Consider the following 14,338-nt stretch of genomic DNA (forward strand, 5'->3'; position numbering starts at 1 on the left):
ACTTAGTGTTTGCATTATCAATGTAAGAGAAGATGGGTGCCACCTACAGCAACGTTTCCTTCACTGGAGATACTGGGAGTTTTGTGATAGCAGAGTTCCAGAAAATGCCTAACTGCTACTTGAATCAAATATCTGATAAACAGGAGTTGGGGGGCTGAGGGGAAGCTAATGAAATGGCTCTGCAATGTTCATTTGGCAGTTATCCTTTTTTCAGTGTTTAAAATGTTATGTTCTGTAACATTTTATAAGATCTTCATACCAGGGCAGCCCTGTGGCGCAGCGGTTTAGTGCCGCCTGCAGCCCAGGGTGTGATTCTGGAGACCCAGGATCGAGTCCCGCGTCGGGCTCCCTGCATGGAGCCTGCTTCTCCCTCTGCCTGTGTCTCTGCCTCTCAGTCTCTCTCTCTCTAAGTAAATAAAAAATCTTAAGAAAAAAAAAAAGATCTTCATACCAAAATGTATACTAATTACTACTCTACTACATTTAAAATTTTAACTTTAAAGGAAGAGTTGTTTTTTTTTTACTTCGCATAGAGTTACAAATTACTTTTCTATGGTGTCATATATCATTCACTTGAATATCCTGAATATTCGTGATGTTTTTAACCAAGAAGTATACATTTCTGAAGATAGGAAATGGAGCTCAAAGTTGGGTTCTCAAGACCACCAAAATGAAGCTTGTAACTATTTTCTGAATGTACACAGAAGAAAAATTGGGAAGAAATATACCTAAATACTAAACCTGGTTGTGTCTGGATAAAGGGAAGACGAATAATCTCTTTTTTCTAATTTTTATCTTTTAGATTTTGTAGCAAAATATAAAGAACTAGCCATTTAAACATTCATTGATACCTTTCACATCTACTTCATTCAGTTACATGAATACATTACTATTAGTTTCATATCTTTTTAAAACAAAAATGTTCAACCAAATGTTTTTGTTTCTCAAGAAATCTTATATGAAGAACATTTACCATATCTGATGTGATAAAGACCATATTAGGGTCATATATAATTAGCTGAATGTCAATATTTAAGAAAAATAAGCAAGTTATCAAGTTATTTATCATTATCATTTAACTATATAGAACTGACTGTCTGGATTTAAACCAAGATTTGCTTCAAATACATTCACGGAAGTTCAATTCAAAATATAAGCCTAGCATTAGCCAATGGCCTATAGATGACTACCTTCTATAATGAAGAAATATTTTTCCATTTATAACCAACACATGATTACTTTCCAATTAAAGTACAAGTACAATACAATTTTTCTATGTGATATTCTTTTCCCTTCTATAGGAGTATATAAAAATTGTATAGGAATATGCAAAGCAGAGGCCATGGAAAAGAGGGTTCATGTGTTGTAAACATGTAAATAGGTCAAAGAAGTAGCTTCTATCACACAATTCACACAATTCACAGAACTATGACACACAAATAAATATCCATGTAAAATTAGAAAATCAAGTGCCACAAAATGTAACCCTCTCTTCCAGATACTAGAAGCATATTCAGAATGACGTTAAAAGTAAAAAACAAGAACTTCTTCAGACTTAATCACATCTTTCCTTCCCATTTAAATTAGATTAACATATGAAGAACTCATCTTTTCAACAGTCTTTGAAAAAATAATAATCCTGAAACATATCAGTCTGCAGCATAAAATTCATTATCATATACTCAATGTCATTAGGAAATACTTCTGACTGGAATTCTGAAAACAATGCACTGTCCATGGGCCCCATTTCAGCAATGAGTACTCAGATTATTTTTAAAATATTAAAACCAGTGCCCTTCCTCTAAGACAACTGGCAGCTGCAATAGCCCAATGTTGCAGAGCCCTGGATCTGGGCAGATGAAGGCCAGCCCTGCCCTAAGGGCGTTGTGTGAACAAAGATGAGGAAGTGACTTAACCTCTCGTCTCAGGCTTCTCATCTGTACAGTGTGATGACAAAATGTCTACTCTGTGTCATAAAGACTGAGAAAAGTGCCTAGCATTATCAGAACTTGGTTGCTTTTTCTTTATTATTAATTTTACATGTGTATTTTCATAACAAATCTTAGAGGGAAAAATATTCTAAAGGCAATGAAAAGCATGGATTCTTTTCTGATTTTTGTGCCTGGAGCTGCAGATGCGAGCAAGGTGTGAGTACCTTTTTGGAAGTCCCAAAAGGAAGCTGGGTGACTTGTGTGTTCCCATTTGGAAAAAGCCCATGCCAAGACTGCATTTCTCTGAATCAACTTTTATCTCATTCTTAATGGGTGATGAACATTTAGGCTTTGCTGACTATCAAGGATTTCCCACTACGTCTGCTGTCCCTCTGGTACCGCGGAACTCGCCTGAGTTACAGAAGGTCTTTTCTCCTTCCCTTTTCTTGCCAGAGTGTCCAGCCCTTTTAATGAAGAAAATATCCCCTTCTTGTTTCTTCCTCGCTGGGTCAGTGAGAGCGTTCTTTTCCGGAAAGCGGAGTCATCTCTAGAACAAACCTAATTAAAAACACAGTTTTAAAAATCTTAAAACTTATTATTTGGGTGATAGAATTAGCTGCTGCCTGAACAGAGGTAAGCCCCTGCTTGCCTGTAACCATCATGTTCTGACCAGAGCCAAATGCTACCGCATGTCTGACATGCCAGAAATGCATCCCCCATATGCATTATATGCCCCATGTGCCCAGACATCTCTTATCTGGGCAACACAAGCCTAATTACAACATTCAGATCTCTCTAGGGTGGACAGCAGGCTCGACAAACTGACCTGCAGACTACCCCCTGCCCCCAGGCTGGAGCTCGTACTGTCCACAGAAGCCAGCCACCCAGGAGCCAATGTCAAGAACCTAATGGAAGGCTCTGTGCAGTACACACAAAACCACCTTTGCTCAGCCTTTTAATTCTTCATACCATTATTGCTACTCCTCAGGGATTTCCACCTTCCTGACCAGATGAAGCAGAACAGACAGACGGCAGAGGCAGACATGAATATTTAATAACCGTCTATGAGTAGGTGGGCTCCAAGAAGCCAGGACTCAGTACAGCAGGCTGCCTCCCACCCCCCATCCCCGCAGTGTCTGGCATGCAGCGGGGTGGGGGGTGGGGGTCCCTGGACCGTAACTAGGTGAAGTCACAGGAGAGCTGAAGGGCAACCAGCTGGGAAAAGGTGAACATCCACAATCCCCCCACCCCCGCCCCGGCCCCGAATGCCACAAATGGCCTTTCCCAGGAACTTACTAGAGCATGGAAAGAAGAAACTGACAAGATGCCCAGCCTGCCAAGGGCCAGCTTGGAGGGGCGGCTGGCGGCAGCGAGGAGGCTCTTGGGGTTTGGCAGCTCCCCGCCTTGTAGGCTGGCCAGATAGCAACGCATCCTGAACAGATCCATGTGAAATTTCTCCAGGTTCTGCTCCCATTGCTGGATCTGTTTAAGAAAGAACAGGGGCAATTTAAATTAAGATGAGACGTTTTCATGGGTCCAACTGAAAATATGATCCCTTTCACAAACTTCAAGGAACAATTTGTTTCAGCTGGTGCTGTATGGTTGAGATGAGCCTTCCCTGCTCGCCCCATCTCCAGCCCTCCTCCCTAAACACAGCGAGTCAGAAAGCACTGTGCTTCATCAGGATGGCCCAGGACAAAACAAACCAAAACACAGCCGGTGGTCCCGACTCCAAACCATGCCAATTTAAGGCAGAACACACAACTGTAAATCGGTTATTTCACTTTGTTTAATTTCCCTACACATTTCCAGCCTCTGATCTTAAACCAGATTGACTGAATTGCCTACAAACAAAGGCTGGATAATGACATAGTGACTTTTACATTGTCATGCATTGTGAGTAGATGACTCAAAAATAATAAGAAGCAAATGGACTTCAGGGGTGAAGGCAGATAGAGCTTCTACTCCTACTGTAAGTATACTAGAGAATAATCGCCATCTATACATCTGAATAAAATTAAAACACATCTAATTATTTACACAACTGAAATGTCTATGTGCTTCTTCAAAACTGAAGTTATGAATTGGTAAAGAAAGACAGTCAAATACCAAAAGGTGAAGAAGGCTCTAGTAACTTGCGAAAACAAAGGAGAGCAGAAAGCTGGCCTTCCAGTGGTAGCCTGAGCAATCGCCACATTCAGATGGTCTGCACTGAAGGCTGGTCATAAAGATGCATGTGTCACTTCACTTGCACCAGCTGCATCACTAGTTTGGTAGTGTTTAGCATCCAAGCAGATTCTAACTCATCACAGCAAACCTTCAGGTCAATTCTTAATTCCGGATAAATGATAGGTTGAAGTATCTCCAACACTTAATGTTACGCATCCTTCAGTCTCTTAAGAGAAAAAAACAGTACAAACTCCGGTTACTCCCCACACCCCCTTCCATGTTTTCCAGATCTATTTCCTAGGAAGGTCAGCACACACCTTCTCCCCATGGAAGAAATATAATGGCAGATCATGACCTGAGTCAAAGGCAGAAGCCCAACCAACCGAGCCACACAGGTGCCCCACGTGTTGGCTTTTAAAAATGAACGTGACCAGGTCATATTCCTGAAGAGTCTACTCATGAAGTGTGGAGCCTAGGAACGTTTACATTTCAAAAGCACCTCCACCAATTCTAATTCACAGCCTTAGTGAGGACCACAGCTCTAGACTAACAAGACAGCCCAAACCAAAACTGCAAATCTCTTCTTGATCTTACCATATTGGAGAATTTTAGATTCCAGAAGTAACAAATGACTATTACACAACCATGAACTGACATCTACCAGAAGCTGTAAGCCACAGTGAAAACTATACTCCCAGTTCTGTCTCTCAAGTATCTTCTCTAGCTAATTCCTGAAAATCCACAATTACAAACACATTCTTTTGTCTTCTTATAATATGCAGATGTTTCCAGATTGGGTAATGTATTAAAGTGTACCCCTCATTTATACCTCTGGGTGAAACTGTTTTACAAGATAATTTCTAGGGGCTGTGTTGGGGAAGGATGCATCAGAGGAAGAAGCCTATGCACCCATGGTGGAATACAAAGACAAAAAGATCAAGTAAAATAAAATCCAGGTCTATGCCAATCATGAGAGATCAGGGAAAAGGACACTCTTATATTTTCACTGAATTCTGCAGTTTACAAAATATTTTTAAAGGCATCACTTAATGTATTTATGTGACTACCCATCAAAACACCCCTGGAAAGTGAAGACCATGCCAGCTCAGCAATACACAGCAGTCTTAAAATCTTATCAGAAACACTGTGATCATCTTCACCATGCCTAGACATCTTCACGCAAAACCTGGGACAAAATGCAGGGAGATTCATGAGAAGAAAATGGGTTTAAATGCTTACGTCACTTAAAGGAAGAAGAGTTTGGGGCACCCAGACCAGGCTAAAGCAGACCTTACAAAGAAGTTCATTACCATATGCAATTATGTTTCAAGAAAACTAGTTATCTCAATCAATACCATACATGGTAGAGGTCGTTTTAAAATTAAATTGCATGAAAAATGCAAATGAGAAGGGACTTTATGACTGTTCCATTTTAACAACGCCTCCTGTGTTCATCCTGACTCAGCCTTTGTGATGGTTCATTTTCTGTGTGTCAACTTGACTGGGCCATTAGGTGTCCAGAGTTGTGGTCAAACATTATTCTGGGTGTTTTTACAAGGGGGTTTTTGAATGATAGTTAACACTTAAAATGGGTGGACAGAGTACCAGAGACTGCCTCCCCCATGTGGGTGGGCCTCACCAATAGCTAAAGGCCTGAATACAGACCAGAGAGGCTGACCCTTCCCCAAGTAAGAGAGAATTCCTCCTACCCAGGGGCCTTCCAATTGGGATATTGGCTTTTTCTCTGACTTTGGACTTGAACTGAAGTATCAACCCACCCTGGGTTTCAAGGCTGCCAGTCCTGGAATGGGAATAGTACCACCAGCTCTCCTGGGTCTCCAGCTTACTCATGCTGCAGATCTTGGGACTTGGGTGCCTTCATAGTCATGTGATTGTGTTCCTTATAATAAATCTATTTATGCACAATCTTTCATACCTTCTATTGGTTCTGTTTTTCTGGAGAACCCTGACTGATCCAGCCTTCACCTCCACAGATTTCTACAGCAAAGTCCATCAACATCAGTCACACAGTTATTCCGTTATTCTTAAAGAGAATATTTCTCTTATTTCGAAGGCCATGGTTCTTTTAGAGAGGATCTGCCACAGAGGTTAAATGAGGATTTGTTCGATAAGAAACAATGAAATATCTGGTTTTTCTTTCCACAGACTCATGCAAGTTGTAGAGAAGGCATTAGGAAAATACCAGGTATCAAGTATGGTGAAGGATGTACATTCAGGTGCCTGGGTTCCTTGGAGGGAAGAGGAAAGCAAAAAGGCTGATGCACAAGCTCAAAACAGACTCAGTGACATTGAGAATCTGCCAACATGTGCAGTGAGCTCACACAGGCAACGGGATTACCACACCTTTGTTTCTCAGCAGAGGAAACTGAGTCCTCAGAGGGGAGTTACTTGACCAGGGCCCCAAAATAAGCTCTTCTTTCCAGATAAGCAAAGGCCTGGAGTGGATCCTGAGGTAAGCAGTGTATGAGAGTAAGTTTCTATCAAAGCACTTATAATGCAGTCCTTGAATCCCGAATCACAGGCCTCTTCGCTCATGAGGCAAATATGTGTGCACTCTCCAAGACCTACTGCAGCAACGCTCATGTAAATTTTCATGTCACCCTCATTTCTCCCAACAAATCCTCAAGTGTTCAACATGGAATGATGTAAGACTATCTACACTCTCACTTGGGTGCCCTGTGCATACTGAACATTGGGCATTTCTGTCTCCTTACCCACCTTGATGTACAAAGCTCATCCCAAATCTTAAGCACTGTTAATGAAAAAAATAAACATATTTTATAATTATCCCTCAAAAGATGAGATAAAGGTACATTTTTACAAATGTAAAGGGAGAGCCAGAAGACAGTTTTGTAGCTCTTCAATGTTATGTGGGGAAATTCCCATCACCATCATCACTAACACAGTAATGTTATCTGACATCACATTAATCAAGGAATTTCTGGAGATTTTTTTTTTTTTCGAACAGCATCAAATGCCAAAATGCCCAAAATCAATTCCCTTAAAACAAGGCTGTTTTCCCCCCTTTTTTTCCTTAAATTCCTTAAATACTGACCATTGTCCCCAGACATTTATTTTTTAAGATAAATATCAGGACATGAAAACAAACACTCAAATTTCCCTAAAGTAGACTGAGCTTTTATTTCTTCTAACATCCTGCACAAAACAAAAACAACATGAAGAAAACTCGCTCTAAGGAATTAACTTCCATTGCAAAAGAAAAAGTACCAACAACAAAATTAAGGACAAAAACCTCCACTTTTAAGCACTGTAACAAAAACAGTGCAAAAGTTTCCCCTCTATGGCAAATACAGCTATAGTCATTTAATGAGCTCAGAAAGGTTATGATCTGCTGTAGAAAGTGGGCAACGGGAAGGAGAGGGAGCCTAATGCTAAAAATAACAGATGAATAAGTGATACATAAAAACTATGACAAGCACATTCCTGCCACACCCAACATCCCTAGAAAAATATTTTCTATCATTTAGTCATGTGATCACAGTCTTTGGTCATTTGTCCTTTATGAGGTCTTTTTTTTTTTTTTTTCTTTATATGAGGTCTGTCCTAAAAGATCATTAGCTTTTCCTTTTCGGTAAGTAAGATGAAAAACTCTGATGCAGTATTTTCCAAGCACTACAACCTACCCTTCTCAGAAGAATCCATCTGGTGGTACAGATTACACTGAAGTTAACTAGTTGGTTAGAACAACCAGCTAAAGTTTAGAGAATACGTTTTGTTCTTCCTCTGAGATAGAAATCACATGCCATAAAATATACTCCATTTTATAATAAATATGCTTCCCATCAAATTAAGCCCAAAAATACAAGTTACAGAACTTATTTACAAACTAATTTTGGAGGGCACCTGGGTGGTACAATTGGATAAGCATCCAACTTCTGGTTTTGGCTTAAGTCATGATCTCCAGGTTGTGAGTCGTGAGACTGAACCCCATTTTGGGCTCCATCAGCGTAGAGTCTGCTTGAGACATTCCCTCTCTGTCCCTGTGCCCTTCCCCACTGTGCTCTCTCTAAAATAAATAAATAAGGGACCCTGGGTGGCTCAGTGGTTGAACATCTGCCTTTGGCTTAGGGCATGATCCCACAGTCCTGGGATCAAGTCCCTCATCGGGCTCCCCATAGGGAGCCTGCTTCTCTCTCTGCCTGTGTCTCTGCCTCTCTCTCTGTGTGTGTCTCATAAATAAATAAAATATTTTAAAAATTTCAAGAAGAAAAATAAATAAAACAAAAAAATACTAATTTGGGGCCACTTGGCTGGCTCAGTCAGTAAGGCATGTGACTCTTGATCTTGGGGTTATGAGCTTGAGCCCTACACTGTATGTAGAGATTACTTAAAAATAAATATACACATATATACAAAATAAATAAAAATAAAAACTAATTTTATACAAAACCATTCATTACATTATTAATCAGCAAGCAAAACACAATCTGATTCATTATTGAGAGGCAACAGAGTCCAATGGTTAGGAATGCACACCTGTGGTCAAATGCCAGCTCTACCACATGCCAGCTCTGTGACATTAGAAAATTTACTTAACCTCTCTTAGGGTCTATTCATTCAGCCAACTAATGACTGATACATATAACTTTACCTCATGCAGTTATTTGAAATCTTACATGATTATGGCCTGAGATAGGAGCCCTGATAAATCAGCTCAGAGGCCATGAGACTGAGGAGTGAGGCCAAAGAGAGGATATGTTAGCTGAGAATGAAAGAGGGAAGGCCTGAGGAAAGGAAGCCCAGAGCTGGCAATGAGCTGGGGTGGGGCCTACAGAGAGGAGAGCCCAGTGTGCCACAGGAAAGAGGCCAGGAGACCTAGGTCCACTCACACACTTCGGGCAAAACACCAGGGATACAGAGATGGGAAAGTTATGGATCCTTTAGGAGCTCGTATCTCAGACCAGGAGCAGTCTTACACACAAGGGGATAATTATAAACAATGTGATGAGGGCAATGATAGAGACCCCAAGAATTATAAAAGAGTGAGTGGGAGGGAAGTGAGGGGCAGCTCCATAGAGGAAGTAATGCCTAAACCCTTCATCACAAATGAGAAGAGATGAGCCCAGTGAGGGGCATGGGCAACAGGGCATGTCTGTACACAGATGTGTGGCCTATACGGTTCTTCTCTGTAAGAAAAAAACCCAAAGAAAGGGATGGAACCTGCATGATGTTTGGCACTGCTAATATAGGTAGGAGAGGTCTAGGGGCTTTATCTTACAAGCAGTACAAACCACTAGAGGATTTTTAAACCAGGCAATCACATGATCAGTTCTGCTTTATAGATGCAAACACTCTGGCCTCATATAGAAGTCGCATCTGAGAAAGGGGAAAACAGAGCCTCCTCAGTGGTCCAGGGAAGGGACAAGACAGTCCTACTTGCCTTCCATCTCTCACCTGCACACCGTGTGCCTGAAAAATCAAACTGCCAGGTTGCACCATATCATTTCAGAACACTCTGCCTTTGCTATGCTGATTCTTGGCCTGGTATTCCCTTCTCTATTCCTCCCCTGATTAACTCCTCACTCTTCATGAAGCAATTCAGGCATCCCTCCTCCTGGAAGTCTTCCATGACTACACAGGAGGCTAAACCTCCCATTTGTCTTCCACAATACTCTGAAGTATCATTTGCTCCGGAGTCACTAAATTATGTTGAAATAATATGCTTAACTGACTGGTACCCTGCTAGCCTGAGAGCTCTGGGGGGCAAAGACAGCATCTTTTTGAATCTCCAGTTTGTGTACATTTGACTGGTCCAGATACGCACTTAATAAATGTTCACTGACCTAAACAGCATGCCCAGAATCTCCATAATCTGGCCTCATCTCCTCAAACCCCTTTTACCAATATTTCACGCTCCAGTGTTTTATTCCCCAAATAGCTTCCCACAAACACACGCAATCCACATTGTATTTTCTTCAAGGCTCCGTTCATTTTATTCCCCCACCACCACAGTTTCCAACTGCCTAGATCAAACTCATCCTCTTTACCAGTTTGAAACTTTAATATTTAAGATGAAGCCCACGTTTCCCCAAAGCCCAGAGCAACCCCGAGCCCACGGCCCCAGCCTGCTGCTCCCACTACCTCCTCTGCCCCATTCTGACTGCTTTCCAGCACCCAGGCCTCACAAGCCAACAGGGGTTGGGGGGTGGGGGGCAGGGGGACTGGTGAGGAGCATACAGAATGCATCCTCAGGATGCGGGGAAGCCATCTGGGGGAAAGCCAAGATCGCCAAAGGGCGATGAGGTTTGGTCTCTGCTTGTTTAAAATAATAAACGGGAAGGAAAATAAAGTACTAACTGGACTTAATTTATAGCTCTTCCTCCCTCAGAACTTCAAAAGGAATCCAACATGTGGATGGCTACATGGTCTGCTCCACATTGGATATGCTCAAATGAAAGCTGCGTCATCCTGCCCCCATAGACTCTCCAAAAGGCCCTGGGACAAGCCCATGGGACGATCTCTTTCAAGAAGCACGTTACCACCCAACACTATGAAGCTCGGCCGTTATGACTATGATAGCCTCATTTTATCTTTTTATTTGGAAAGGGTGTACACAATGATCTTCTCCACCCAAGCACTTCAAAGAAAATCTGTTCCAGAGACTTTATCGTGCATGATGTAATGGACTCTGTAAGTTCTGCTATTATTAGGCTATAAATGACTCTATCTGAGGTTCTTGGGGTCTCTGCGGGAAAACACTACATAAATAAAATATTTCCTTTTATGGAAGATAAAATATATTGATATTGAGAGTTTTAAATGGTAAGTGGATAGAGCACTACTGCTCTTTCAAAGTTTATAAAAGGTAGTTTAGAGAAAACTATACAGTTACGGGATACTTGGGAGATCATGTTCTTATTGGTCTTGATTTGAAAATACCTTTGCCTTTGTAGCTTCACATAACATTCTCTAGTCAAAGACCATCTCGTAAAAATAATTCTAAGCATGTGCTTTTTTATCCCCTTTACGTTTCATATACTTTGCGTCTGCAAGTAAAGAGCTAATAGCTCTCTTTACCACCATCTGGCAAATAAGCTAAGGACAGTGAGCCCAGCAAATGTAATTTGTGACACCCACCCACTGCAAAGACCTCTGGGAAAGCATGACTCAAATACAATCTTAGAAACTGCCGATATGGGGGAGAGAATATTTTCAGGTGGAATTTCTAAAGATCAAACCCAATCGTTTCTTACCAGAAATGCACAAGCACAATATGAGAAGGTAACTGTGTTCACGGTATGGGCAGGGAGAGCAGGGGAAGGAGGGAGAAGCGGTGAAGGCAGCGAGAACTTAAATGAAAAATTACTAGTATCAGGACGCCGTGCTTAAAATAACTAATGATTCTGACAAAGAATGCATAATGTGATACAAGTAATAATTAAAAGAGCTTCTCTTCAGGCCATCCAACCATCGAAGACTCTTGGATTTGTGTCCGGTTTATGTGAAAGTAAAACTCTGCTCCCAGACACATCATAAATTAGTTGTTTGGCAACTATAAGATATACTTAATGAAACTGCATTTAGTGGAATAAAATTACACTTAATGAAAATGTATATTTTTTTTTCAAGTGTGCTTAGACTTCCTGTGGCCATAAAAAGGAAAAGAGAAACAAATGCGGGGGGTGGGGGGGGCAGGGGAGTGCGAGGGGCAGGCCGGGGTGTCTGCATGTTGCCTGATTTCCCTTTTACTCCCTGGACCAAAATATTTGACATTATATAAGGACCTAAAAACTCCAAGGTGGACATCCCTTCAGAGCACTAAAGTATGGCTTCAAAGGTAAATTTCAGAGAGCCAGTAGAAGTCCAAGACACACTTCTTCCCATGTGATCAGCCCAAGATTGTTTTACTGGAGCACCATGAACACTCTGAGACACATGAATCCGTGGGTTTCACCTCGGAGGACAGACTATTGTGGCTACTGGATCCTTAGAAATTCAGGACCACACAGGAGATGTGGTACTGGGATAACCATTTCTCCTCTGCAAGCTTTTTGATTTGCCAGGTAACTCAACATACCGTCACATCTCTACATGCGACGAGCACAGAAAGCTGGATGATGGGGACCTGCCTCAGTACCTAACTCTTCCTGGCCACGAGCAGGGGAGGCTGCTCAGAGGAAGCAGGCAGAGGACAGAGATAACTCAGGGTGAGCTCCTGGCAGCACTTCTTCCAGCCATGGTGTTCCTGCCAAACTCCCACACACCTGCCATCTCCCTTCCTTCTGTCAGGCAGTTTCAACTCCCTTTTCAATTCCTTCTTAACTGGAAGTTTGTATTTTGCTAGCAGGTACTCTTTAGGTAAATGGCATATTCTGTTTGAGGAGTAGTTCAATTCAGGAGTGTAGGATACTCTCATTGAGATTCCGTAGAATTACAGAAATTACTTACTCTGAAATACGTTTTCCACATAAGTTGTGAAAACTTCTGGAGACACTCTGCACCGAGCCCTGGTAACCACACATCCAGACCAGTGCCATCCCACTAAATCACAGCTCTCGCTAAGCCTATCTGCCCTCCAAGCCATTGCTTGATTAATCTTCTAAAGATACAACACTCATCCTGCACTTATGAAGACAGAGATGCTAGAATTTTCATGGCCACATGTCTAAGTGCCGAGGGCGTGTGAGCAAAGGAAAACAAAAAGCTGCTTCTCCTCCTCCAAAATTCAAACAGCATAGAAACTACCTATTTAATTATGATATGAATGTGGAATTAGACCAGAGAAAGCATTTTCCTAAGAACCATATCTGCTATAAACAGAAAAAAAAATACATATACTGTTTTTTTGGAATCCACAGATGGGAAGAGCTGTGCTACACCAAACCATACTTTTCAAAGCCACCCTCTGTATTAGAATCCTATCTGTCTAATCTTCTATTGGTCTTATTATATAAATCTTGGTCTGAGAGGGACTATATGAAAGAGTCAGCCAGGCCAGAAAGAACTATCCAGTATTACGAAAAAAGCCTTGGTCACAAAATATTCCATTGGACACAAAACAACAACCAAAGGCAGTAAAGCCTAACACGTCATGGATGTCACAAAAGTGCTGCCATTAAGTACTTGAAACAAGAGGCCACAGAAGGAATCTCCCCCACAGGTGTAGGAAACATCACCGCCATTTGCATTCAAACTCAGATTTTTGCTCTAAGTGACATGAGCAATGAAAGAAAATACACAAATAAGCAGTACCTGGTTTTCTATGGCTTTCCTGTTCTTTGGGTCGCTCACCACCGACAGCTGTAACTCTGCCATCTTCTTCATCTTGCTGTCCATATCTATCTTCTGAATAAGGTTTTTGGTCTGGTTCTTCAGTAGCCGAACCGTGTCCTCTTTCCCATGCTTCTTTGCAAAAAGGGATGCGCAAGCTGAATGTATGGCAGTGACCCAATTTTCCAGATCTGTCTGGCTTGTGGCCTAAACACATGGGGGAGGAAAAAACCTATTTGGAATTGTTTTACCACAAAGTACCATCCAGAGTGGGAGGCTGGGCTTTGATGTATAAAACCCAAGAAGTACTTCACTTCATAAAAACTGTTTAATTTCAAAAACACACACAACCACTCAGCTCAGGTTTGCAGGCTTCCTTGACTCCAGAGAGTCTGAGAGAATGCCCGGAGCACAGCAGAAATGATCGTGTAGCTCCAAATATGACAGGACAACAAACTACAAACAAGCTGTGAGCCAAGAGCAGAGGAGTAATCCAAACACCAGGGTAGAGTCACTCAGCTCAGTGTCTACACTATGCTATGCTGTTCTCTAAAAGGTGCTTCTCCTCATAATTTTAATAGAGTGAGAAAATATTAGGGCTTAAAATGTTAAACTCTGAAACCTGGATATGAAATTTCATCTATGGTATGAACTCAATTATGAAATCTATAAAAAAAAATGGGGGTGGGACAGGACATCACAACATCAAAATAGTTGTCTTTGAGCACTGGGAACATACCTAATGGTTCTATTCTCTCTACTCTTAAGTCAACTTCAGACACAATGACTACATGCAATTCTCACATGGGAAAAATATTTTTAAAATAAAGCAAGTTTAAAAAAAGCAGAATGGGCAAAGATTATGATTCTAAGCAGGGCTAAAAAGCCCTTCCGCTTCCTTGATGTCCAGAAAAACCACACACATTCAAGCTACAGACTGATCCTCCAATGATCTCTGGGATCATACAATAGGACCTACTGGGAAA

At 41.5% G+C, this 14,338-nt stretch overlaps 1 protein-coding gene across 2 annotated transcripts in view; it reads right to left on the minus strand.

Moving 5' to 3' along the window:
• Positions 1-14,338, minus strand: part of TIAM2 (TIAM Rac1 associated GEF 2) — a 219,048-nt gene that overhangs the window by 76,536 nt on the left and 128,174 nt on the right. Inside the window, exons 7-9 of one of the 2 annotated variants that reach the window (XM_072767283.1) lie at positions 13,335-13,559; positions 3,228-3,413; positions 2,343-2,489 (exon numbers count right to left, since the gene is read on the minus strand). In XM_072767283.1, coding sequence (XP_072623384.1) covers positions 2,343-2,489; positions 3,228-3,413; positions 13,335-13,559 — 558 coding nt within the window. Of the gene's footprint in view, positions 1-2,342; positions 2,490-3,227; positions 3,414-4,040; positions 4,217-13,334; positions 13,560-14,338 lie in introns of those variants that run through there. The other variant, XM_026018705.2, reaches the window with a different exon arrangement.

The sequence above is a fragment of the Vulpes vulpes genome, chromosome 1 (genome assembly GCF_048418805.1).
Source record: "Vulpes vulpes isolate BD-2025 chromosome 1, VulVul3, whole genome shotgun sequence".
In the NCBI taxonomy this organism is placed as follows: Eukaryota; Metazoa; Chordata; class Mammalia; order Carnivora; family Canidae; genus Vulpes; species Vulpes vulpes.